The sequence below is a fragment of the Vulpes lagopus genome, chromosome 23 (genome assembly GCF_018345385.1).
Source record: "Vulpes lagopus strain Blue_001 chromosome 23, ASM1834538v1, whole genome shotgun sequence".
Lineage (NCBI taxonomy): Eukaryota > Metazoa > Chordata > Mammalia > Carnivora > Canidae > Vulpes > Vulpes lagopus.
This window is the reverse complement of record NC_054846.1, coordinates 8324920-8349384: the sequence shown is the minus strand read 5'-3', so window position 1 is coordinate 8349384 and position 24465 is coordinate 8324920. Positions and strand designations below refer to the sequence as shown.

Here is a 24465-nt window from a genome sequence, read left to right as displayed (position 1 = left end):
AGTATCTCTGGTGACAGCAGCAGTTCAAGTCAATGTATTGAATTGGAGGTAGAATGCGGGAATTCAGGCAGTGACTTCCAATACTTTCTTAAATGTGTGAAGGAAATAGAGAACTTTTACCATGAGTAGCATTACAAAGGATGATGATAAATTTTGTATGTATGTTGTGTAGTATTTAAATATCAGGATGTCCAGCGTGATAATGAGTCATATAGTATGGGTACCTAGATGAGTATGATTCCATTTCAGGAAACAGAAGATTCAGAGAAAAGAAAGATCAAATTGAGGTATAGAACAGAATTTGGGACACCAAAGATCTAAAGGTATCTTTCTCTTAGCTACTGTATGAGCTACTCTGATTGTTGTTGAAAAATGACCTCTGTGCTTTGGAGCCAAAATATAACACGAAGACAGAGTTTGGAATAAAGAGGAACAATAGTTTTATTGCTTTGCTGGGCAAACGAGGCTGCAGGAGGCTATGGCCTTCAAAAACTGCAAGCCCTCCCCGAGGAAGGGGTAAGGGGGTTTTATAGGGAAATAGAGGATCTAGCTGGTTTGGGCAGGGACTATGTCTCTGCTACTAGTCTTCTCAATCATGTCTTTAGAGTGGTTCTGGGTTCCTGAAACAAAAGCCTCAAAGAAGGGAGGAGGGGAGGTTTGCAGAAGAGAAGGAAAAGGTGACTTTAAAAACTGAGCTTTGCTGAAGCATTAGTGCAGCCATTTTGATTTTTGTTCAACTTTATGCTTTAAAGTGGTTTCAGAACTTCTCAGAAGAACGGTTATGTTGATATAACTATTACTTGTTTTTTCCATTTACTGAAGAAGTTTTAAAACTCCCATTTAAACATAAAAGGAAATCTGGAGTCATACAGAGGCATCTAAGTACAGTGGTTGTGGTTTTGATATACATCTCTATTACATTTTATCAGATTTTTGAGCTGTGGAATTAAAGGTTATTAAGGGGAGGGACAGAGGAAATGGCTCTTTCACTTTTTAAAAGCTTTTTTTTTTTTTAAGATTTTATTTATTTATTCACAAGAGACAGAGAGAGAGGCAGAGACATAGGCAGAGGGAGAAGCAGTCTCCTTGCAGGCAGCCCAATGTGGGACTTGATCCCGGGACTCCAGGGTCACTCCCTGAGCTAAAGGCAGACACTTAACCACTGAGCCACCCAGGCATCCCCACTTTTTAAAAGTTTTAAATTTCTTTCTGTTACGATACTGCATGAGTCGCATTGATTGGAGTGAACACAAAATGTTAAAGCTTCTAAAGGAACTTTTGCCATCATAAATGAGAGAAAGATGGTGTGTGTGTGTGTGTGTGTGTTTAAGCACAATCACCCTCTTGGTCAGAAAATATGCATTAGACTGTTAAAGGAGAACACTGCTTGTTGTAGATAGATTCATATCATTGGTTTAATACCACTGAATGTTTACATTGAAACTATCAAAAAGGGGATCCCTGGGTGGTGCAGCGGTTTAGCGCCCGCCTTTGGCCCAGGGCGCAATCCTGGAGACCCAGGATCGAATCCCACGTCGGGCTCCCAGTGCATGGAGCCTGCTTCTCCCTCTGCCTGTGTCTCTGCCTCTCTCTCTCTCTCTGTGACTATCATAAATAAATAAAAATAAAAAAAAAAAAAAAGAAACTTACATCTACCGAGTGTAAGACCTGTGTGAGGTACAAAGATGAATGTCAAACCCAGTTTTTATACTCAGAATTCATGATCTAGTTAGGATCATAAGGTACATACACTATATTGCAAAGCAGTTATGTGTTAAATGTTAAAAGTGTGGTTTAAAAAAATTATAGAGGGGGATGCCTGGGTGGCTCAGTTGTTAAGCAGGCGACTCTTGATTTCAGCACAGGTCATGATCTCAGGGTCCTGGGATTGAGCCCCTGCATCAGGCTCCATGCTCAATGGGGAGTCTACTTGAGGGTTCTCTCTCTCTTCTCCCTCTGTCCCTCACCCCCACCTGCTACTCACATGTACTCTCTCTTTTTCTAAAATAAATCTTTAAACAAAAATTACAGAAGAATTCAAGGGAGAAAAAGATCTTCTAGCCTAGGAAGTGATCATGGGGAAAATGAAATTTTTACCAAGGAAGTGTTTCTCAAATGTGTAGTTCCCAGACAAGCAGCAACAGCATCCTCAGAACTTGTTAGAAATGTACATTCTCAAAAAAAAAAAAAAAAAAAAAAAAGAAATGTACATTCTCAGACTCCACCTCAGAACTGCTGAATCAGAAACCCTGGGGGCAGGCTCAGCAATCTGTGTTTATAAGCATACTGAGTTTGAGCATCACTTAGCCTAGGTGGATAAAAGGTATGCTGACTCAGTTTAGGGAGAAACAGTGACTGGTGTGCAGTGTTTAGTTAAAGATGGCTGGCTGAATGAAAGAAACATACAGAAGGTGTTTAGCTTCTGTTTAAGGGAATTCCTTCCCAATGCAGTTTGATCCTTATTTCATCCAATTATCCTTTGTAACTGTGTTGTCATTTCATCTGTTATTATTCTGATCATTTAAAATGTTTGCTTCATTTTTTATGTTTAATAGTTAGCCATGAAGCTGTTCAATCATCCTGATATCTTATATTTTCTAAAGGCTTCAAATACTGCTATAAATGCAAATGTTATGATAGTATGGGTTAAATAATTATTTAGAATACATATTTAAAAAGAGAGTGTCATGGGTGTCGAGGTGGCTTAGTCCATTAAGTGTCCAACTCCTTGATTTAGGCTCAAGTCATGATTTCAGGGTTGTAAGATGAAGCTCTGCGTCTGGCTCCACACTGGGCATGGAGCCTGCTTAAGATCCTCTCTCTCTCACTCTCTCTGCGCCTCCACCCCTGTCTCAAGTTAGGGGAAAAAAAGAGGATTTCATGTCCTTTCATTAGATTCCAGATAAATAACTGTTAGTATTACATTTTTAAAACTACGTTCTTTTTTTACATATAAAAAATGGGGTATGTTCCCCCAGCACTTGTACATAGTTTATAAAATTCAGTTATTTTGGCATTTTTAGGTGCCAGACATCAACAGTGAACATGTTAAAAAATAAAATTCAGCTGAGTAAATTTGAAGATCTAATTGGCTTTATTAAATGACTCATGAATCAAGCAATATCCCACCTAGCAAACAGAGGGATGTTCCAAGGAGTTGTTCAAAATGGAAGGTTTTTATAGGAAGAACGGGGGAGAAAGAAAGGTATAAGCAAAAGAAAACAGAAGAAGGTCAGGGGTCTTACTATACAGATTACCTTAGCTTCCTTTGTAGGGGTTAGTGGAGGGGACCCGTGTGCTAGATTTCCTCATTGGTGATTATTTGAAAATTCCTGATTTGACAGGTTAAAACAGAACGCTAGGGGAGGTTAAAACTGCAGTGAAGTTAGTTATTAAGCTCCGGTTTGATGACTTGGTGTGACTGGAGTAACACCATTTGGGGCCTGCAGTTTTCTTTCTGACAAACTATACTTTCGCTTCTCCTGTGATTTTAGAGGAGGTAAAAGTGTGGGTGAATTGGAGACACTGATTTGGAGCCTCACTTGGGCCACTTAGGAAGTGAGTGTGATAATGGCGAAAGGAGGCTTTCCTTTCAGGGTTTGCTCATCCAGCTGCCCTGTGCCTAAAGTGGAAGAGTTATAGTGCTTGCATAAGTGAGCTTCTGAGTCTCTGTTTAAAAAGAGAAAGTGATGTTAAAGACAGTTCAGGGGAAAAAGAAGAACCCATGATCACATGGTGGCCACATAGTTAAGCTTTAAGGTCAAAATGTGTTCCCCTTTCTGGAAAAATGAATTCATTTTCTCCTAATCTGGTTTTATCTTGGCACTATCAGTTTATCACGTGCACAGAGAAATCTAGTCATTGTTGTAGGTGTGTTGCAATCTTTATTTCTCAAGGGAGGATGTATTTAAGATCTTTTTTGGGTTTGTTATAAAGGAACTTTAGGGTCACACAGATAATGATGTCTTAATGTAATTGAAGCCTCTGCCCCAATATCATTATATTTTTTCTCACACTTGTGGGGTAAAATAATTGGCTGCCATTATAAAGACACATTTAAAACCTCTTGATGCTAGAGACCCAACCAAAGGTTCATCAGATTTTAAGGATCTATTAATATTTTCTTCAGCCAAATTCAAGGATGAGGAAAAAAAAAAAAGAGTTAAGACAATCCCTTATAGTTTTCAAGATCTGACCTGTATTTTAAGGACCTATGCTTTTTATTTCTTCTTACTTTTTCCATGAACTCATGATATGGAAAAATCGTATTGATCCTATAGCATTATTTCATTTTACAGATGAAGTATGTTAATGTCAGAATTCAAAAGTGAACTTCTGTCCTTACATTCTGGTGGTTCAGGGTTTTCTTGGCCTGAATATACCCAGGAATTGGGAATTTAGTGTAAGAGTTATGTCAGAGGGTTTATGGCTTCTCATTTATTATTATTTTTCTTAAGTATGTGTATATATAATTTTTCTTAAATATATAAGTGTGTCTATTTGGTATTAAAGCAACGATGTGTCCCTACTCTCCCTCCCCAACTCCTGTGTATTAAGCCCTACCTTTGTTGTGTGTAACTATCTCCCTCACTTGCTATGGGTAGGGTTTTGCAAGGTTGCAGAGTAAGACCAGTCAGCTGACACTTGCTCACATGAGAGCCATTAAAGAGGGTGGTGTGGCCAATGTCAGAACAACCTTGCAGCTGAAGGCAAGTCACTGCATTTGCCCAGAGCCATATGAATAGGTCTTGTGACCAATTAATTGACTAGTACATAATCTCCAACAGGGGAGCACAGATGGAATGAGTCAGACCAAGCTGCTCAACCTGTGGAGTGTTTTGTCTTTTGCAGACCGGAGTACAAGCTTAGGAACAAAAGTAGGAAGTGGGATTTGGATGTGTCTGTTTATAATGGTCCTGCTGAGAGCATATTTTATAACTGGATGGATACATCTGACTTCCTAATACTTTGGCAGGCTTAATTTACATAACACATGAATGTTCCTTTCCCTCTCTCTCTCTCTCTCTATTTTTAATTTTGAAAGAGGAAACTAGTAGCTACTGCCAAGTAGCTCGCCTCACCTACTGTATAGGGAGTACCGTGATTATTTAGGATGGCTGGTCAGTTTGGAATATCCCTCAGACAACAAAGAATCTTCAGCATTTGTGTCCCGAGTCCATGTTGGTAGTCAGGATAAACCCGAAGAAAGTTCAACCACCTAGGAGATGTGTGGCGGCACAACGAAGACTGCAAATCAGCCAGGGGGCTGGCAGGAGTCAGCCAGATGTGTGTGTCATGCCGGTTCTGGTGCTGGGAGGACTATCAAGACACCTTTATGCACAAAGACTCGAAAACGTGCCAGGGTAGGAAGGGGTACTACTGATCGCTTGGAACTCAGCCACAGGTTTGAAACTTTTATTTAAAGTCTCAGAGAAATTTTGCTTTAAATCACTGTGTACCAAACAGATGAAATTATATTGATCTGAAAGTTGTTTTTCAAGAGTACTTTTAGTAGGTCATGGGGTGGTTGGTGGGTGTGTAGAAACAAGTCCTTTCCTGTATAGAAAAGGTGTAGGCATGGTTGTTATTATCATTTTTTACTGTTTCAATTCTACTACCCATCTGCTTTCTTAACTTTTCATTACTTTTATTGGAGCCAGCTTGCAAGGAATGGTTACATCCTTGTCCTGTGTTGAAGTTTGAACAATATCATTCACAGAGATCATCAGGGGGAAAAAGGGTTGGTTGCAGTCCTGAAGTACCTCTGCAGTTGGTAGATGGGGCATAGGGCTGAAAGTTCTCACTTCTTAGTTTGAATGGTAGGTGGAAGCAGGGTGGTGGGAGAGAGTCCAGTCTCCTGGAAAATTATTTTCATGAGAAGGATGGTATTATGCTTAACTGATTTTAATAATGGAGCTTACAAAAAAAATGATGGAGCTTACATGAAGAGACTAATACTACATTTACTGTATTCCTTAAGGGTGATTATGTCATCCATTTGGAAGAATTTATTAATTTAATTAGTAATAATTCTTAATTGAAACATATTTGTGAAGAATTTTATTACATGTCAAGGAAAAGGAAAAATCCTTTGAAAATTGCATTTCATTCCAAAATCTGTTGTAGACAGGTAGGAGAGTCAAATTAAGCTTGATTCTCATGATCAGTGTAAAAGTAAGTTTCTAAATTCACTTAAGTGTTATTTTTTTCCTTATACAGGTTTTCTTAAAATTAACGTCAAACTTTATCAGTACATTTCTTGGTTCACTAAAAATCAGAATATACTTCCTGTCATATAAAAATCATTGTCTTTCTTTAGTAGAAACTTGACAAAATGGTATATAGCCTACTCTATAAGAGCCCAGCTGATTGAAGAGTAGGGAGAAGTATGGAAGTAATTTTTTAGGTGCTGGGTCACATGCTGTCCATTTAATTAAAGGGAGATATTTATAGAGGAAGTGGCAATGAATGATGTACATTAGAAAAATACATTTGAGTATTCAGATAAGAATTTCACTTTTAGAGGATCCCTGGGTGGCTCAGGGGTTTATTAGCACCTGCCTTTGGCCCAGGGCGTGATCCTGGAGTCCCAGGATCAAGTCCCACATTGGGCTCCCTGTGTGGAGCCTGCTTATCCCCCTGCCTGTGTCTTTGCCCCCACCTCCCACCCCCCCATGTCTCTCATGAATAAATAAAATCTTAAAAAAAAAGAATTTCACTTTTATATTATCTGTTTCTTATCAAGAAAGGACAGCTAAGTGATAGGAAAGAGTAATGGATTGGCACCCAGTTGATCTGGATCCTGATCCTGATCCCTGGCTCTGCTGCCCAAGGGCCTTGTCACCATGTGGGAGTCTCGAGGCTTTTCTGGTCTCACTTTAACTCTAGGCCATGAAGTTGGGTCAGATTATTGGGGGGGGGATCCTTTCCTCCTCTGAAATTCTAAGATGTAGCATCCTGACCTTTTGTAGTCTCTATTTGTGTTATTCATACATTTCTAGATTCCCCAAATAGATATTTGGGATGAGCAGACAGTATCAGCATAAGAAAACATGTGCAGGACCACACAACTTTTTTTTTTAAACTTGAAAATATTTTGGTATGACCGTCTGTTTATCACTTTCAGTGAACTTGATATTCTTTAGTGGATTATAATCATTTTTATTGAACAACACTTTAACAAAAAATTTTCATATCCACTATTGCCTTTTCTTATTTTAACTTCCTTTAGATTTACTTCTTTGGTGCTGAGGTTTTTTTCTTTTCTTTTTTTTTTTTTTTAAGAATTCTGTAGAGTGAGGACATATATTTGTCAATGAATTGGAATTCATCTCTAGTCAGAACCAATTATGGTAGATCTCATCCACTTTCTCTTCCCCTTCCTACGATCTTGAAAACATATTCGTTATTTGCAGTGTTGTGCTTGGTTTCCTGAATTTCTTTAGGACTTGGACCAGTCTCGGGGGGTAGAGTGAATTATTGACAGGGGCTTACCCTGTAAGATTAGGTTCCAAAGTGTTCACTAGTCATCTAAATGAGGTAGCAGTCAGTTAAGTATGACTTTTTGCTCTTGTGTATCTTTTTTTTTTTTTTTTAATTTTTTTTTTTTAATTTTATTTATTTATGATAGGCACACAGTGAGAGAGAGAGAAGCAGAGACACAGGCAGAGGGAGAAGCAGGCTCCATGCACCGGGAGCCCGATGTGGGATTCGATCCCAGGTCTCCAGGATCGCGCCCCGGGCCAAAGGCAGGCGCCAAACCGCTGCGCCACCCAGGGATCCCTGCTCTTGTGTATCTTAAATCAATAATTTTAGGTGGTTTTAGCTAAAGACCACACTGATAAATAGGGTTTTTATTTCCCCCCCCATCTTTCATTATGATTTTCCAGTTACTCTAAAGGTGAAAAGAAAGATTCTGCGAATATGGAGGAGTCATTTTAGATACCTAACAGCAGCCCACAGTGTAAAACTGACACAGTTCACTGCAGAAAGAAACATTTTAATCTTTCCTATTATGGTTCATGTAGAATGAAATATTTCAGGATAGAATTCTGTCCTTCTTGACTTCACTTCTGTTCTCCTTAATAATGACACATATTGGAGTTTCATTTATTATATCGCAAAATTCCAGAATCAACAAATCTAGTAACTGATAGCATGCTGGGTATATAGTATAGTCTTCCATAATTGTATCCTTCTTTCTTAAGGTACCAACCATAGCAAAGCTGTCAGTGACTTGATTTTTCTCACTTTACCAACAAATTAGTTAACCATAGGGGCTGTTTATATAAGAAATCTGGGATTATTTGCCAAGCTTATTGGCGAATCATTGTTTCTCTGATGGCAAGAGAAAATTTTACATAACCTTGTCTTAAAAAAGTATACACTCCCCACATAGAAGAGGAACTGAAACAAAGTACTTCAGAGTCAATGGTGCTTTAATTTTTATATTTTGGAATTTGGATTCACCAGAGACTCTTTGTACTGCCTTAGAAATCACCAGGACAGGAAGGGCTGAAGAATTGATGAGTGTATATATCTGACTTGTCTGCAATTTGGATGAACCAATTCTATCAAAAAAGAAAGAGGATTAGCTTGCTTGGGGTAATTGCTTAAGAAGTACAGAAACCAGGGTTTATTTCCTTTCCCCTAGTTCACTGCTTCACAGAGATAAGCTGAGACGATTTTACTACCAGTCTTTATAGCTGTTAGGTTGACTGAGTAGGAAATACAAAGATAGTTACAGATTTAAAGAGAGATATGCTAAGGCAACAGATCAAAGCATTCTGTTCTGAACAATTTAGTGAAAAAGGGCTGAAATGTAATGCAGGTTGTAGGGCTGGGGAGAGTGTTTTTCATCTGTTCTTCACTTAGAAACACTGTGAAAACTATCCTACTTTGATTCTAAGTAGAAAATGTAGTTGTCGGACAGGTTGAATGAAGTGGGTAGAGAAAAAAAACCAAAACCTGGTCAGCTGACGGTCTTGTGCTTTGCAACAAGCTTCACAGAGAGGTTGAAATTGCTGGGTGTGACTCTTTCAGATGCAACGAGCACTGCTGTCACAAGTTCTTCTGCCCTTTCTGCATTCCTTCCCTTTTCACTGATTTTATGTGCCAGCAGGAATTTTATTTGACTCACTAGGAATTTATTTCCACTGGCTGATGTTTGGGATTCAGAGATGTAATTTGAGAATGAGTGAATGAATGAAAGAATGCAGTGGTAATTTGGTATGGCTGCAAAGTCATGTCTGATTTAGGTTTTAAAAAACATCCATCTTTTCCCTCTGAGGCCACGTTTCTTCTTGGCAATGAATCAGAGCAGTCTTGGCATCGAGGGGTTTTGAAGGGAGTGTGAACTTGCTTGATGTAGACGGACAACTCACGTAAACTTTTGTCTGGGTCTTTTTTTAGCTAAGTGTTGATGACCTAACAGGGTCAAGTCCTTGTTAGTAGTTAGCATAACTAATTATGTCTAGAATGACTGTGTTTCAGACAGAAGATATGGATACTCCAGCTCTGGGGTCTGCAGGCCAAGTTATTGGGCAGCTTCCGAAGTCTTTTTCCCTTGAGTCTCACTCAGCTGTGTGTTGAGCTGGAATACTAGGCTGCACCAGTCCATGATTCCTGGTTCTTCTGTTATGACTCCTGTTGTGAGTCAGGCTGTGGCTTACCCTTATCCTCTGATTGTTACAGTAACAAAAGCTGAATAACTGCTGAATAATGATGTAGCAAGCCCTTGTGGGAACTGGTGAGAGCAGTAACCTGTGACCCATCTAAGATCATAATTAAACTCCCCATCAGAATTCACCAAAGGGAATCCATTCTGTGGGCTCTAACAACACCAAGGTTCCTGGCAATTCTCTTCCCCTTTTGTGGAATCCCAAGTTTATATGGATTATTGGGTATCAGACCTACGTCCATCCATCATTATTTGTATCCTGAAGGGTTTAATCCTTCTCTTACTAGTTTAGAGAGGTTTAAAGAATCACAAGCTGGGACACCTGGGTAGCTTAGCAGTTGAGCGTCTGCCTTTGCTCAGGGTGTGATTCCAGGGTCCCTGCCAGGAGTCTGCCTCTCCCCATCTATGTCTCTGCCTCTCTCTCTGTGTCTCTCATGAATAAATAAATAAATCTTTTTTTTTTCTTAAAAAACAAACAACCCAAAACCCCAAGCTACCCTCTGGTCTTTATAGAACAGATGTGAATTAAAATGCTGTCTTTTTTTCTTGATGTGCCCTTTTCTTTCACTTGTACACCTACCTTGCCTGAAGGCAAAACCCTAAAAAATTAGTAATGCTGTTAGTTTGTTCACTTAATTAAAAACAAAACAAAACATCTAACATGCAAGAGTCTAGCCTGTAGTACCAGATAAAGTGGAAGCATCTTTGATCTGGGGATCTTCACTACTCTGATCTTATGATCTGAGGGTTCATCTCTGCCTTGAACTCACTGTGTCTTTGGGAACATTACCTCATCCCTCTGTGCTTCTATTTTCTCTTCTACAAAAAATAATAGAAGTGGTAAATTAGGTTGGTGATCGTCAAACATGTGAACTGTTTTTAAAAATGTAGCTTCCTGAGCTCCGTTTCAGATCCACTTGACCGAATTTGTGGAAGCGGAGCCTTGGGGTTCTGTTGATTAAAAAACAAACCAATACAGAGAACTTCTGGGGTAATTCTAATGATGAGTCAAGTCTGGGAACCATCAGGTGGTGTGTGAGGTCTCTTCCATCTCTAATATTCTGATTATCTGTCAGTGACCCATGAGTAACAAGGATGTTAGAGAAATGTGAAGACCTTGGGTAATCAAGGGAACCAGAACTATCTCAATGGTAATCTTTTTCCATTGAGGGAATAAGCCATATGGATATTTGAGGAAGTATATTCTCAACAGAGGGACTGGTAAGGACAGAGATCCTAAGACAGGAACATGTTTGCTGTGCACCCTAAAAAGAAAAAATGTTGCCTAGGGGCAAAAGTGGTTTGGATCCACAACGTAAATGGTCCTTCCAGGGAATGTAATGGTTCCAAGTGGGATAGTAGATAGGGCTAGCAGTGGCACGTTGCCATAGGAGAGGCAGGTGGGAGTTGTATGGCTCCCTAATTTCTCTCCCATTGGCCTTTGCTTGATAACAACAATTCCTATTATTAGAACCTCATTTCTTCGTATTGAAGCCTTGTTCTCTCAAGGTAGTAAGTGAAATGTTAGTGTGAACTATTATGAGACCTTGTTCCTTTGTCAGGAGGAACAAGACCATATGAAAGGGTTGGGCTCATTCTGTAGAGCAGCATATGAGGATTGACCTTCTCCTCTCCAGCTGAGTGGACAAGCCGGGGAGACAGCTCAGCCAAATAGGGACAGAGACTTTTGATGGCCATATCCAGAGCTCAAATAATGTGTTCTTTGTTTTCATCTTCATGGGAAATTCTCTAGCAGACTATAACAGACCAAAATGATCTTTAGAGAGTACTCCTATCATGAACTTTAAAACCTAGTGCTCAAAAAAAACCAAAAACCAAAAAACAAAACCTAGTGCTCATTACTGAAAGTTCCTATATTTTAAAAGTTCCCTTGACAATCGAAAAGTTTTTTCCCTTTTAAGTAGCCTTAGTTTTTAGAGCAGCTTTAGGTTCATATCAAAACTGGCAGCAAGTACAGAGAGTGGTCTGCCCCACACATCACATGTGCACAGCCTCCCCTACTATCAATATCCTACGTCAGAGTGGAACATTTGTGACAGTTGATGAACCTACACAGTGACATCATTATTACTCAAAACCATAGCTTACATTAAGGTCCACTCTTGGTGTTGTACATCCTCTGGGTTTTGACAAATGTAAAATGACATGTACCCATCATTATTGTATCAGTACAGATTAGTTCCAGTGCCCTAAGAATCCACTGGGCTCTGCCTTTTTGTCTTACCACTTATCTTTTTACTGTCTCCATAGTTTTGCCTTTTCTCCAATGTCATTTGGTTGGAATCCTACAGTATGTGGCCTTGTTAGATTGGCTTCTTTGACTTAGTAATATGGACTAAAGCTTCCTCCATTTTCACGGCTCAATAGCTCGTTTCTCTTTACCACTGAACAGTATTCCATTGAATGTAGCACAATTTCTTTATCCATTCACCTACTGAAGGACATATTGGTTGCTTCCAGGTTTTGGCAACTATGATTAAAGCTGCTGTGAACATCTCTGTGTGCATTTTTGTGTGGACGTAGGTTTTACTGCTTTGGGTAAATATCAAGGGATGTGATCGCTGCATCATAAGGTAAACGTTTGTTTAGTTTCGTAAGAAACCACTATACTTCTAAAGTGGTTGTACCATTTTTTATTCCCACCGGCAGTGAATGATGGTTCATGTCATTCCCCATGCTTGTCAGTATTTGGTTTTGCCAGTATTCTGGATTTTAGCCATTTTAATAGGAGTGTAGTGGTATCTCACTGTTGTCTTAATTTGTATTTCTCTAATGACATGATGTAGAGCGTCAATGATAGGTTTATCTGCCATCTATATATATTTTTATTGTGGGGTGTCTGTTCAAGTCTTTGCCTATTTTTTAATTGGGTTCATTTTCCTGTTGAGTTTTATGAGTTATTTGTATATTTTGGATAACAGGCCTCTATCAAATATGTCTTTTGCAAATATTTTCTCCCGATCTGTGGTTTATCCTCTAGTTTTCTTGTTTTGTCCTTCACAGTTGAGAAGTTTTAAATTGTAATAAAGTCCAGGTTACCAATGATTTCTTGGATGACATGTGGTTTGGTTGTTATCACCATGCCTGAGGTCATCTCGGTTTTTCTCCTATGTTATCTTGTAGGAGTTTTATAGTTTTCCATTTTGCATTTAGGTCTGTCTGTGATTCAATTTGAATTAAATTTTTGTGAAGGATTTAAGGTCTATGTCAAGATTCATTTATTTATTTATTTTTGCATGAAGATGTCCTTTTGTTCCAGTACCATTTGTTGAAAGACTGTCTTTTCTCCATTGTATTGTCTGTGCCTTTTTTCAGTCAAAGATCCGTTGACTATATTTGTATGAATCTGTTTCTGGGCTCTCTGTTCTTTTCTATTGATCTATTTGTTCTTTCATCAGTACCATCATGTATTGGTTACTGTAATTTTATAGTAAGTCTTGAAGTTGGGTAGTTTTAGTCTTTCAACTTTGCTCTTGTCCTTCAGTTTTGTGTTGGCTATTCTGGATACTTTGCCTCCACATATAAAGTTTAGAACAAATTTATTAATATCCACAAAATAACTTGCTGGAATTTTGACTGGGAATGTATTGAACCTGTAGATCAAGTTGGGAAGAACTGGCATCTTGAGTCTTCCTATTCATGACCATGAAATATCTCTCCATTTCTTCAGTTCTTTGATTTCTTTTATAGTTTGTCTCATGTAAATATTATACGTATTTTGTTAGATTTCTACGTAGGAATTTCTTTTGGGGGGGAAATACGCTAATATAAATGGTATTGTGCCTTTAGTTTTAAATTCCACTTATGGGGCAGCCTGGGTGGTTCAGCGGTTTAGCGCCACCTTCAGCCCAGGATCTGATCCTGGAGACCTAGGATGGAGTCCCACATCGGGCTCCCTGCATGGAGCCTGCTTCTCCCTCTGCCTGTGTCTCTGCTGCTCTCTCTCTCTCTCTCTCTCTCTGTGTGTCTCTCATTAATGGATGGATAAAATCTTTAAAAAAAAATAAATTCCACTTATTAATGGCTGGTATATGAAATTATTTATTTATTTATTTTGAAATATTTAAAAAATATTTTAACAGGTATATTTTTCCAGAGCATGACTACATTTATGTCAAACTACCTACTTTACCTTTTCTTTTTCTTTTCTTTTTTTTTTTTAAGTTTTATTTATTTAAGTAATCTCTGTACTCAGCATGGGGCTTGAACTCACAACCCTGAGATCGAGAATCACCTGCTCTTCCAACAGAGCCAGTCAGGCACCCTCTCCCCTTTTCTTTTAAATTCCTCTGTCTTTTTCTTTTATATTGCTACTAAATTTATTTTAAGATTTTTCTTAAAATTTTTCTGATTATCAAAATGATAAAATTTTATTACAAAACATTTGGAAGATGCAAGCAAATATAAAATTAAATTCAAATTATTCATAATGCTATCACAGATTTTACTACTTATATTTTTATTTTCTTAGAGTCTTTTTTTTAAAAGATGTTTTGAGAGAGAGAGCAAGCAAGTGGGTGGAGGGGGCAGAGTGAGAGGGAGAGAATCTCAAGCAGACTCCTTGCTGAGTGTGACCCCAAATAGATCATGACCTGAGCTGAAATCAAGAGTCAGAAGCTTAACCAACTGATCCACCCAGGTGCCCCCATGCAGTCCTTTTTCAGTACATGGATATAAGCTGTATTATGTGTTAACTGAATCATGTTGTATATATATCAAACTATCTAATCTGCTTTTTTACTCAGTTTAACATTTTCCCTATGTTATTAAAATGTTTTCGAGAACAAATTTTAATGACTTCATAGTATGTTCTTTTTTTTTTTTTTTTTTTTTTTTTTTATTAGAGTCATACAGAGAGAGAGAGAGAGAGAGAGAGGCAGAGACATAGGTAGAGGGAGAAGCAGGCTCCATGCACCGGGAGCCTGACGTGGGATTCGATCCGGGTCTCCAGGATCGCGCCCTGGGCCAAAGGCAGGCGCCAAACCGCTGCGCCACCCAGGGATCCCTTCATAGTATGTTCTTAAATGGTCGGCTTCAAAAACTTAGAGTATATTCTGCTAGTGGATGTTTAGGTTTCCAGTTTTTGACTGCTAAATGCATAGAAAGAAACCACTTTTGTTCACATTTCTGACAATCTCCTTGGAAGATAATTTTCTTTATAGGAAATTTAAGGGAGACCCATTTCCCTTCCCGTATGGAATTTGAAAATTAAGAGATAGAAACTGGTCAGATAGAAACCAAAATATCTACGTTTGGAAAATGAGTAGTATGTGTAACAACAAGGAGCTGCCTAATAACCTCAAAGTTGAACCTGTTCACACATCTTATTGTAAGTAGCCTAGGACACACACAGGTCTTGAACATAGGAGCTTACCCCTATAAACTTGATGTTGAGTAGTTGAGGATCAGATTAGCTTGTGTGTGCTCAAAGATACCACAGAATAGATACCAAATACCAAATATAGATAGATACCAAAGAATAAAGGAATTTTTGTCAATCAGAAATCATTCTTCTTCCCCTGGGAAGGAGCAGGTGGGGGTGAAGACAGTCAGGAGTGTTGGAAGAATTGGGATTTTTGCCTCTCCTTTGAAACCTGAGGCAAAGGTAAGGTGATCTCCCCTCCCCTGTAACCCTAACATCTTTTGTAGGCTAAATCACCTCTTAAAGGATATGAATGCGAGGGTTTTTCCTTAGTATTTTATTTAGATTTTTAAAATTTATTTGATAGAAAGCACAAGCTGGGGTGGGGAGCAGCAGGCAGAGGGAGAGGGAGAGCAGGCTCCCCTCCCCTTGAACAGGGAGTCCAATGTGAGGCTCAATCCCAGGATCTTGGGATCATGACTTGAGCCAAAGGCAGACATTTAACTGACTGACCGACCCAGGTGCCCCTTTTCTTAACATTTTAAAAATCATGTCTGTATGTTATTAGAGATAATACATTCACTTGGTTCAACAACAACAACAACAAAAATATATATGTATTTGAAATATATTATTCCCACCTCTTTATTTTTCCCCATGCTCTAGGTAATCAGTTTCACTAGTTCTTTACATATCTTTTTTTTTTTTTCTCATTAAAAAGCCCATTTCGCATTTTTTTCTTTTTATTCCAGCGTTCTCCCTTTTCCTGATTGCTCCAATTTGGTCTTCTTTGCTGAGTCCTCTTTTTCTCCCTAATGTCCATGTGCTTGAAGGCTCAGTCCTTGGACCCACAGTCACTTCCCTAGTGATCTCATTCAGCCTTTGGCTTTAAATACCATCTGTATGCCAACAACTCCCACATTTGTAATTCCAGACCAGACTTTTCCCCCTGACCTCCAGATTTCTATATCCAACAACTTGCCCCACCTGCAGCCTTCTTCATCTTGATGGTCTTGTTATGGAACTAGTCTTTTTTTTTCTTTCTTACACACTGTATCTAATCCATAGCAACTCCAACTGGCTCTACATCAAATGATACCCAAAATCTGGCTACTTCTTACCACCTCCACTACTACAGCGTAGTCTATGCCAGCATCGTCTCTGCCCTGCCCCCAATTTAACCATTTATTTTTTCATCATAAGTGTACTCTTTAATCCCTATCCCCTATATCCCCCCTCCCCCTTCCCACCTTCCCTTTGGTAGTCATCATTTTGTTCTCTAGAGTTAGCAGTCTGTTTCTTGGTTTGTTTCTCTCTCTCTCTTTTTTTCTTTCTCATTTGTTTTGTTTCTTAAATTTCTTTTTTTTTTTTTTTTAAGATTTTATTTATTTATTCATGAGAGACACAGAGAGGCAGAGACACAGGCAGAGGGAGAAGAAGGCTCCATGCAGGGAGCCTAATGTGGGACTCGATCCCGGGACTCCAGGATCACACCCTGAGCTGCAGGCGGCGCTAAACCGCTGTGCCACCGGGGCTGCCCTGTTTCTTAAATTTCAAATATGAGTGAGATCATATGGTATTTGTCTTTCTCTGACTGACTTATTTCAGTTAGCATTATACTCTCTAGCTATGTTGTTACAAATGGCAAGATTTCATTGTTTTTTTATGGTTGAATAATATTCAGTTATATATATATATATATACACACACCACATCTTCTTTATCCTTTCATTTGTCAGTGGACACTTTGGCTGCTTCCATAGTTTGACTATTGTAAATAATGCTGTTATAAACATAGGGGTGTATGTATCCCTTTGGATTTGTTTTTTGTGTAATTTTGGGATAAATACCCAGTAATGCAATTGCTGGATCATAGGGTAGTTCTATTTTTAATTTTTTGAAGAACCTCAAAGGGATTGCATTTTCATTTTCTTATGAAATATTTCAACCATACAGAAAATGCAGAACATATTATAATAACCATATGGTACTCACAACCCAGTTTTCTTAAATCTTTTTTTTTTTTAAGATTTTATGTATTTATTTGAGAAAGAGAGAGAGAGAGAGGAAGCATGAGGAGGAAGAGGGGCAGAGGGAGAATCAGGCTCCCTACTGAGCAAGGAGCCCAATGTGGGGGTTGATCCCAGGACCCTAGGATCATGACCTGAATCAAAGGCAGATGCTTAACTGACTGAACCATCCAGGTGCCCTCCAGTTTTCTTAAATCTTAACATTTTCCAGTTCTGCTTCACATATATAATTAAAAACAAAAGATCTAAAACGCTAGGGGAATACATGTTGCTTACTGCATAGTCCTTACTGGGCCCAGTCTTCTCCCTCTCTCTCTCTCTCTCTTCCAGAGGTAACCACATTTGGAATATTTGCTCTCCGTATTATTAGTTTACTGGCCATGATATATTGATAAATAATACTAGATCACACATATTTAACATTATAGAACGAATATCATACCATACATATTATTTTGAAACTTTTGTATACAATTGTATGTTTTTGAGATTTATTCATATTCATATAATTCTAGTTTAGTAATTCTAAGTTAAGTATAGTATGCTACTAAATTGATTAGTCTATTGATGAAAATTTAAATTAAAAATTTTTTTTGCTATTATATTTATTCATGAGAGACACAGAGAGAGGCAGAGACATAGGCAGAGGGAGAAGCAGGCTCCCCATGGGGAGCCTGATGCAAGACTTGATCCCAGGACCCCAGGATCATGACCTGAGCCAAAGGCAGATGCTCAACCACTGAGCCACCCAGATGCCCATAATTCTTACTATTACAAATAATTTTGCAGTGAATAGTATCACATTTATGTTTTTCTGCATATCTGCATGGATTTCCATTGGGTGGAATGGAATTATTAGGTTTTAGGATATATGAATCTTTGGGTTTCGTAGATAATCTCTCTTTAGTAGATTTAGTAGATATTTAAGTGGTTGCCTCAACTCCTTTCTCAACAGTAGTGCACGAATGTTCCCACTGCTCATCATCTTTGGGTGAGGTGGGATTGGGAGTTATACAGAAAATGTATCTTGTTTTCTTTTGAAACAGTTTTGTGGAGATGTAATTCATATACCACACAATCCACCCATCTAGTGTGTGTGTATTTCAGTACATTTTAGTGTCAGTACATTTTAGTGTATTCACAGAATTGTGCAGATATCACCACAGTCCACTTCAGAACATTTTCATTACCCCTAGAAGACACTCAGCACAAACTTTAACTGTCATTCCACAAATTTCCAATCTCCCTACCTCCAGCTCTAGTCAGCTACTAATTTATTGTTTCTGTACATTTGCCTATTCTGGACATTTTCTATAAATGGGATCACACAATCTATGATTCTTTATGATTGACTTCTTTCATTTACCATGCTTTCAGGGTTCACCCATGTTCTAGCATGTATTAGTACATTATTCCTTTTTATTGCCAAATAAAATTCTATTGTATGGATGTGCCACGTTTTATTTATCCAGTGATGTACATGTGGTCCCCACCACCACCTTTTGGCTATCATGAATAATGCTGCATAAATATTCCTGTACATGTTTTTGTGTAGACTCTTTTTTGGACGAAGAAATTACACTTTGGATGGCAGGAACAATAGGCAGAGGTCACAGATGTCTACCTGGTGCAGGTGGGTGAGAAAGCAGCAGGAGCTCTTTCTGCAGCCTCTTGGCTGCCATTGCTCAGAGTTTCCCCACTGTCTTCACTGTCATGTGACAGGCATGACAGTGTGTAAGCTTCCTAACCTTGGCTTCAGCCCCTCCCTGCAAGGGCCCATGGCCACTCACTTGCCTTTTTTGTGCATTAATAAATGTTCTGGCCTCTAACAGCATTTTACCTCAACTACCGACTCCCAGACCACTGGTCTCTCTCTCGCTCTCTCTCTCTGTCTCTCTCTCTCTGAAATAGCGATCCAGTGTTGCCTTTTGAAAGGCTTGTCTTCCCCGCTCAACGGAGAGAGCATTTTCAGGCAAATTTATCAACTATCTGGGCCATAAATTTAAAAACCAAGCTTTGGCAGTGCTTGCTGGACAAGTTGTTGCCCTTCTTTTGCCTGCTTAATCACCATGCCTCTGCATGGCCTGAGTGGACTAGAAGATGTAGAAATTTATTTTAGAAATAATGGAAGGAAAAACCACTTCTGATAAACTAATCTTGCTCTTTACCTGGGAAAACGGAATGTTCTTGTGAGTTTTGCTTTAAGGGTGAGAACTATTCTTCCTTTTTCTACTTTTTTTTTTTTTTTTTAATTTTTATTTATTTATGATAGTCACAGAGAGAGAGAGAGAGAGGCAGAGACATAGGCAGAGGGAGAAGCAGGCTCCATGCACCGGGAGCCCGACATGGGATTCGATCCCGGGTCTCCAGGATCGCGCCCTGGGCCAAAGGCAGGCGCCAAACCGCTGCGCCACCCAGGGATCCCCCTTTTTCTACTTTTAAAAATTCAATTTATATAAAGTAAAATTGTTTATATTTCTTTTGTGTAGAAGTAAGCAAATACAAATATGTATCCTTCCCTCTTACAAAAAAGGTAGCATGCTATACACAAGAATCTGCTCTTTGCTATTTGGACTTTCAGTATAATCTGGAGATCTTACAAATCTTGCTCAATTTTTTTTTTTTTTTTTTTTTAGATTTTATTTATTTATTCATGAGAGACACAGAGAGACAGAGACTTAAGCAGAGGGAGAAGCAGGCTCCTTGCAGGCTTCTCGCAGGGAGCTGGATACAGGACTTGATCCCAAGACCCTGAGATCATGACCTAAGCCAAAGGCAGATGCTTAACCAACTGAGCCACTGGTGCCCAAGCTACTAATTTTTGGTGAACTTTTTAGAAAGCTTTGATAACAGGTGGTTTATTTATTTATTTATTTATTTATTTATTTATTTGGTTTTTACGTAGTTTGTGGTCATTCACACCATATATGCAATTCTGTGTTCTGCCTTTTAGTCTTAACATTATATCATCAGTATTCTTATTTTTCAAATGTAACATGTTTTTATATCTCAGAAGGAAATGCAGAGGGATGTCCTGGAATGTAGAGAATGTTATCCTGACTTGTTTGCTACTAAGTATACAGTATACTTAGAATATATAGATAGTATAGCAGAATTGGAAGAGCAATTGTCACTTATTGGTTATAACTTTTTAAGAGTCTCCTAATTTCTGTATAAAACATGTAATACAAGCTCTCACAGGACATTTGTGAAGGTTAGCTCAAGTAAATTCTGTAAAGCATTTGGCAAACTCTAAAATGTTAGGCAGTTGTTAGTGTGTGTGTGTGTGCTGTGTTTCTGATCAGTCTTCCCCTTCCTGTTTGCAAACATCAGACTTCTGAAAGTGGTATCTGTAGGCTCTGTGAGATGATGCAGTAAAAAAAAAAAAAAGGCAGTGATTTAATATGGTAGAAAGCAATTTGATACAGTACTAGAACAGTAATAAACTCAAAGGGCGTAAATAGGTTTCATAAATGAAAAGAGGGGTTACATTTTCAGGGAGAAACTTGTCCTGTCCTTGGCAGAGTCAGAGGATAAAGAAGGGCAGGAAAATGTGGTATATGAATGCTGACAAGAAAGCTGAATAAATGTCATTGTCGAAGGCCAAACTACATATTTGAATCTAAATGCCTTGAATTCATTAAGGTGGTTTCCCTGTAGGAGTTCACCCACTGCCTCATGCTTCAGCTACCAAGAAGCCTTTTAAAGCAAACAGTAATTAAGGTTGTTTGTCTTAAGGCAATAATAGAATATTTGATGGGTTAAAAAAAGGGGGGGGGATGTTCTTATTGTATCCCTCAGTTTTATAATTTGTTTTTAATTTTTTGAGAGATACTGTAGTCATATGGTTAAATATTCAAAAGGTACAGTCTTAGTACTTACAGCACACTTGCTGTGTGCCTGGCTCTGCATTAATCGACACACACTTATGAGGTAGGTGTTACTATCCCCATTTTGCAAATGAGATACAATGAGGTTAGGTAACTTCCCAAAGTCATGTAACTAGAAAGAGACAGAGTAAGGACTTATACCCAGGCTGTTTGGCTCCCGAGTCTACACTCTATGCTGTTTTGATAGATGTATGTTAAATAGTTCTGGGGGTGCCTGGGTGGCTCAGTCAGTTGAACGTAAGACTCTTGGTTTTGGCTCAGGGCATGATCCTCAGGGTTGTGGGATCAAGCCCTGCATCTGGCTCTGTGCTGAGTGGGGAGTCCGCTGGAGATTCTCTCCCTCTGCCCCTCCCTCTGTACCCCAACCCCATGCTCTTTGTCTAAAAATAGATGAATAAATCCTTAGAAAACATAGTTCTAGACACAACCAGTTTTATAATTCATTATGTATCTTTCTAGAGATAGTCTATGCATGTATAATAAAATCCAGAGTTTTTTCTCCATTTTTCTTTTAAAAATACATATAGTAGCATTCTGTGCGCAATATTTTGTACTTCTTCCTGTTAAAATGATGTCTTGGCTTATGATATAGTTACAGAAGGATCTTTCTTATTTGTTGTTTTTATCTGCATCATAAAAGGAATGGACCATAATATAACAATCTCATGTTGACAGTTTCTAGTCCTTTGCCATTCCAAACAATGCTTCAGTGAAAACCTTTTTGTACATAATCATTTTGAACCCATGTAAACTGATCTGTAGGATTAATTCCTACAAGTGGAATTGCTGGGTCAAAGAGTACGTGAGTATGTGTGTGTGTGTTTTTATTTTCTTTTTTCTTTCCCCCTTATTTTGATTCTTGCCTCTGCCTCTTGGCCTGACCCTGCAGTGCTGCTGTGACCACTCTTCCACATGCTCACCTATACCCATTTCTTTTCTTTTTTTAAAAAGATTTTATTTATTTATTCATGAGAAACACAGAAAGTCAGAGACAGAGGGAGAAGCATGTTTCCTGTGGGGTACCTGATGCAGGACTCGATCCCAGGACCGTGGGATCATGACCTGAACCAAAGGCGGATGCTCAATGACTGAGCCACCCAGGTGCCCCTATTCCTATTTATTTTAATGCTAATATTTTATAACCGAAGATAGGTATAGTTTCTCTTGATTTTGGCTTTGTGATTTTGCAAACAAAACTTTATGGAGAGAACCATGCTTTTGACCTTTGGAACCCTCTAGAAAAATAGAGTTATTACCTTATCTGTGTACAATTTAAATGATCTGGGATTAATATACAAGTCAATGTCTTAAATATTTATCTGTTTTTAGTATATAATTCCCTTGGGTGAATGAGGGATGTGGGAAAATCTTATTTTCAGGAGAAGATATGACATCATGTTTTTTGCAAGTTAGCTGTTAGCAAGAGCCATTATGCATTTCAGTAATCCTGAAATACAGTAATGAATGTCGACTGTTTTGGTTGTGCTGACAAGAGTATGGAAGAATTAGCTCAGTGAATATTGAATTAAAGCATGCATGAAGATGAACAGCAAAGCTTTTTTTTTTTTTTTTTTTGTAATCTCTGCACCTACTCTGGGACTCAAATTCATGATCCTGAGATCAAGAGTCACATACTCTTCTGACTGAGCCAGCCAGGCATGCCCTGCCCCTTACTTTTTTTTTTTTAAGTACAGGTAGCTTCTAGTTTAAAGATGTTAGAACATGTAGTGCTCTTCTATGAATTAAAGGAACGATTTTGGAAAATATGGGCCATATTTAGAAATGCTGTGAGTTTTTAAAGAGACAAAGGGAAAACCTATTAATAATAACAACAAAATCTGGCAAAGCTAGCCAGGGGTAGCTTGTACAGATCCTAGTTGGTACAGTGGCATTGTCACCTGCCCCCTCAGTGTCCCTTTTGCCCCAAAAGAACTTGTACCTCTGCAGATTTTGTTAGCATCTTTTGGAAGTTCTATTGATTAAAAATGTGTTTATATTAAAGAAGCATAGAGTATAGAGTGTATCTAGAAGGATTAAGGGATGCTGTGCTGTAATGTGGATTAATTCATTAAGATTGCTTTCTCTTAGTGCCTGGCTAGGGTCATCTAGTCTAGATTACATTGTATATACTTTATAGATGATTTGGAATGAGACCTTGAGGGGTGATTTTAGCCACAACCCATCATTTTTATAGAGGAAGGAACTACGGGATGAAGGAGTGTGACTGGGATTAGACAATAGATCCTGCCTGGAACTCAGGCATTCTGATGCCCAGTGCAGTGCTCTGTGGTTTTGTCAGTGCCATGCTGGCCTTGGGGTGGTAGGGGGTCAGGGTGTCATGAAGATCACATGTGAACTTTACCTAACATGAGCCTGAACTCAGGAAAAAAGGAAGGAATTCTCCTTTTCTCAAACTCTGTACTTCCTAGTGCATGGTACATAGTACCCAAGTCTCAGGCTGTGTTGTGACTCATAATGCTTTGCTTTTGCTGTGCAAACACATTATATAAAGACTTATGTGGTTTTAGCTTGTGACCCTTGCAACCATTTATAGTATTATTACAGTGGGAGGGAGAAACAAGTTCTGAGTTACAACCTACTTATAAACTTTGATGGTCCTCTTTTTTAGGGATTGGTTATATTTGGGATAATGTTGGTGAACTTAATGTTACTTATTCCAGTCTTTTGACCTTCCCTAAGACATAGTAAGCATTACTATGGTCAACAGTCTTTTATCCTACAATTCTAAAATCCCTGAAAAGACTTTTGGAAATAACCTGAACTATTGTGAGGCTATGCATAGTTTCTGTCTAATAATCCACTCAGCATAAATATTCATAGCTTGGCCTGCTGTAATATTAATTTGTTTGGTTTTGGGTTTTGGTTATACCTAGACCCTGGAGGAGTATCATATAATACGTGGTATGAACTTCTTTCTAAAATATGAAAAATTCCAAATTCTTAAACATCTGGCCCCAAAGATCTCAGTGAAGAGACTGTAGGTCTGAACTCACCTTTGACTTGGGTTTTGCAGGTTTAAGAGTACTTTCATACTCAGTGTCTGTTTTTCCTAACAATCTTGTGAGACAGAACAGGCAGATAGATACACTTTGGGAAAGCTGAGCCCTGGAGAAGTGCTTTCCTGAAGTCACCTGGATTGAAAGTGGCAAGGCTAGAGTTAAAAGCTCTGTTTATTCTGGTAAATACCAGTTCATGTCCCAAGCATCACATCCTCTGTGACTTTCATCCATCCCTCACCCTTACGACATGGACTTGACCTCTTCATCCTTTAAGTTCTATAAGCCATGTGAACATTAATCTTGGTATCTGTGACAGTGTAGGTTATTTAAGTGCTGTATGTTAGTCTTCCCATATCAGATTGTAAGTCTTTTGAGGTAGGAACTGGATCTAGTTAATTTCTATTCTTGGTATCTTTCATGGTACCTGGGTCAAGCCAGGTCCTAAAAGCGTGTGGAAGGAGTG

At 38.6% G+C, this 24465-nt stretch overlaps 1 protein-coding gene across 6 annotated transcripts in view; it reads left to right on the top strand.

Annotated features, from left to right (window-relative positions):
* FNIP2 (folliculin interacting protein 2) overlaps nucleotides 1–24465 on the top strand; it is a 133902-nt gene that overhangs the window by 36588 nt on the left and 72849 nt on the right. For 2 of the 6 annotated variants that reach the window (XM_041738936.1, XM_041738937.1), the window contains exon 1: nucleotides 4517–5404. The exons of 3 other annotated variants lie outside the window; for them this stretch is intronic. In XM_041738936.1, the coding sequence (XP_041594870.1) occupies nucleotides 5226–5404 (179 nt within the window). In that variant the 5' untranslated portion in view covers nucleotides 4517–5225. Of the gene's footprint in view, nucleotides 1–4516; nucleotides 5405–24465 lie in introns of those variants that run through there. One more of the 6 variants, XM_041738934.1, reaches the window with a different exon arrangement.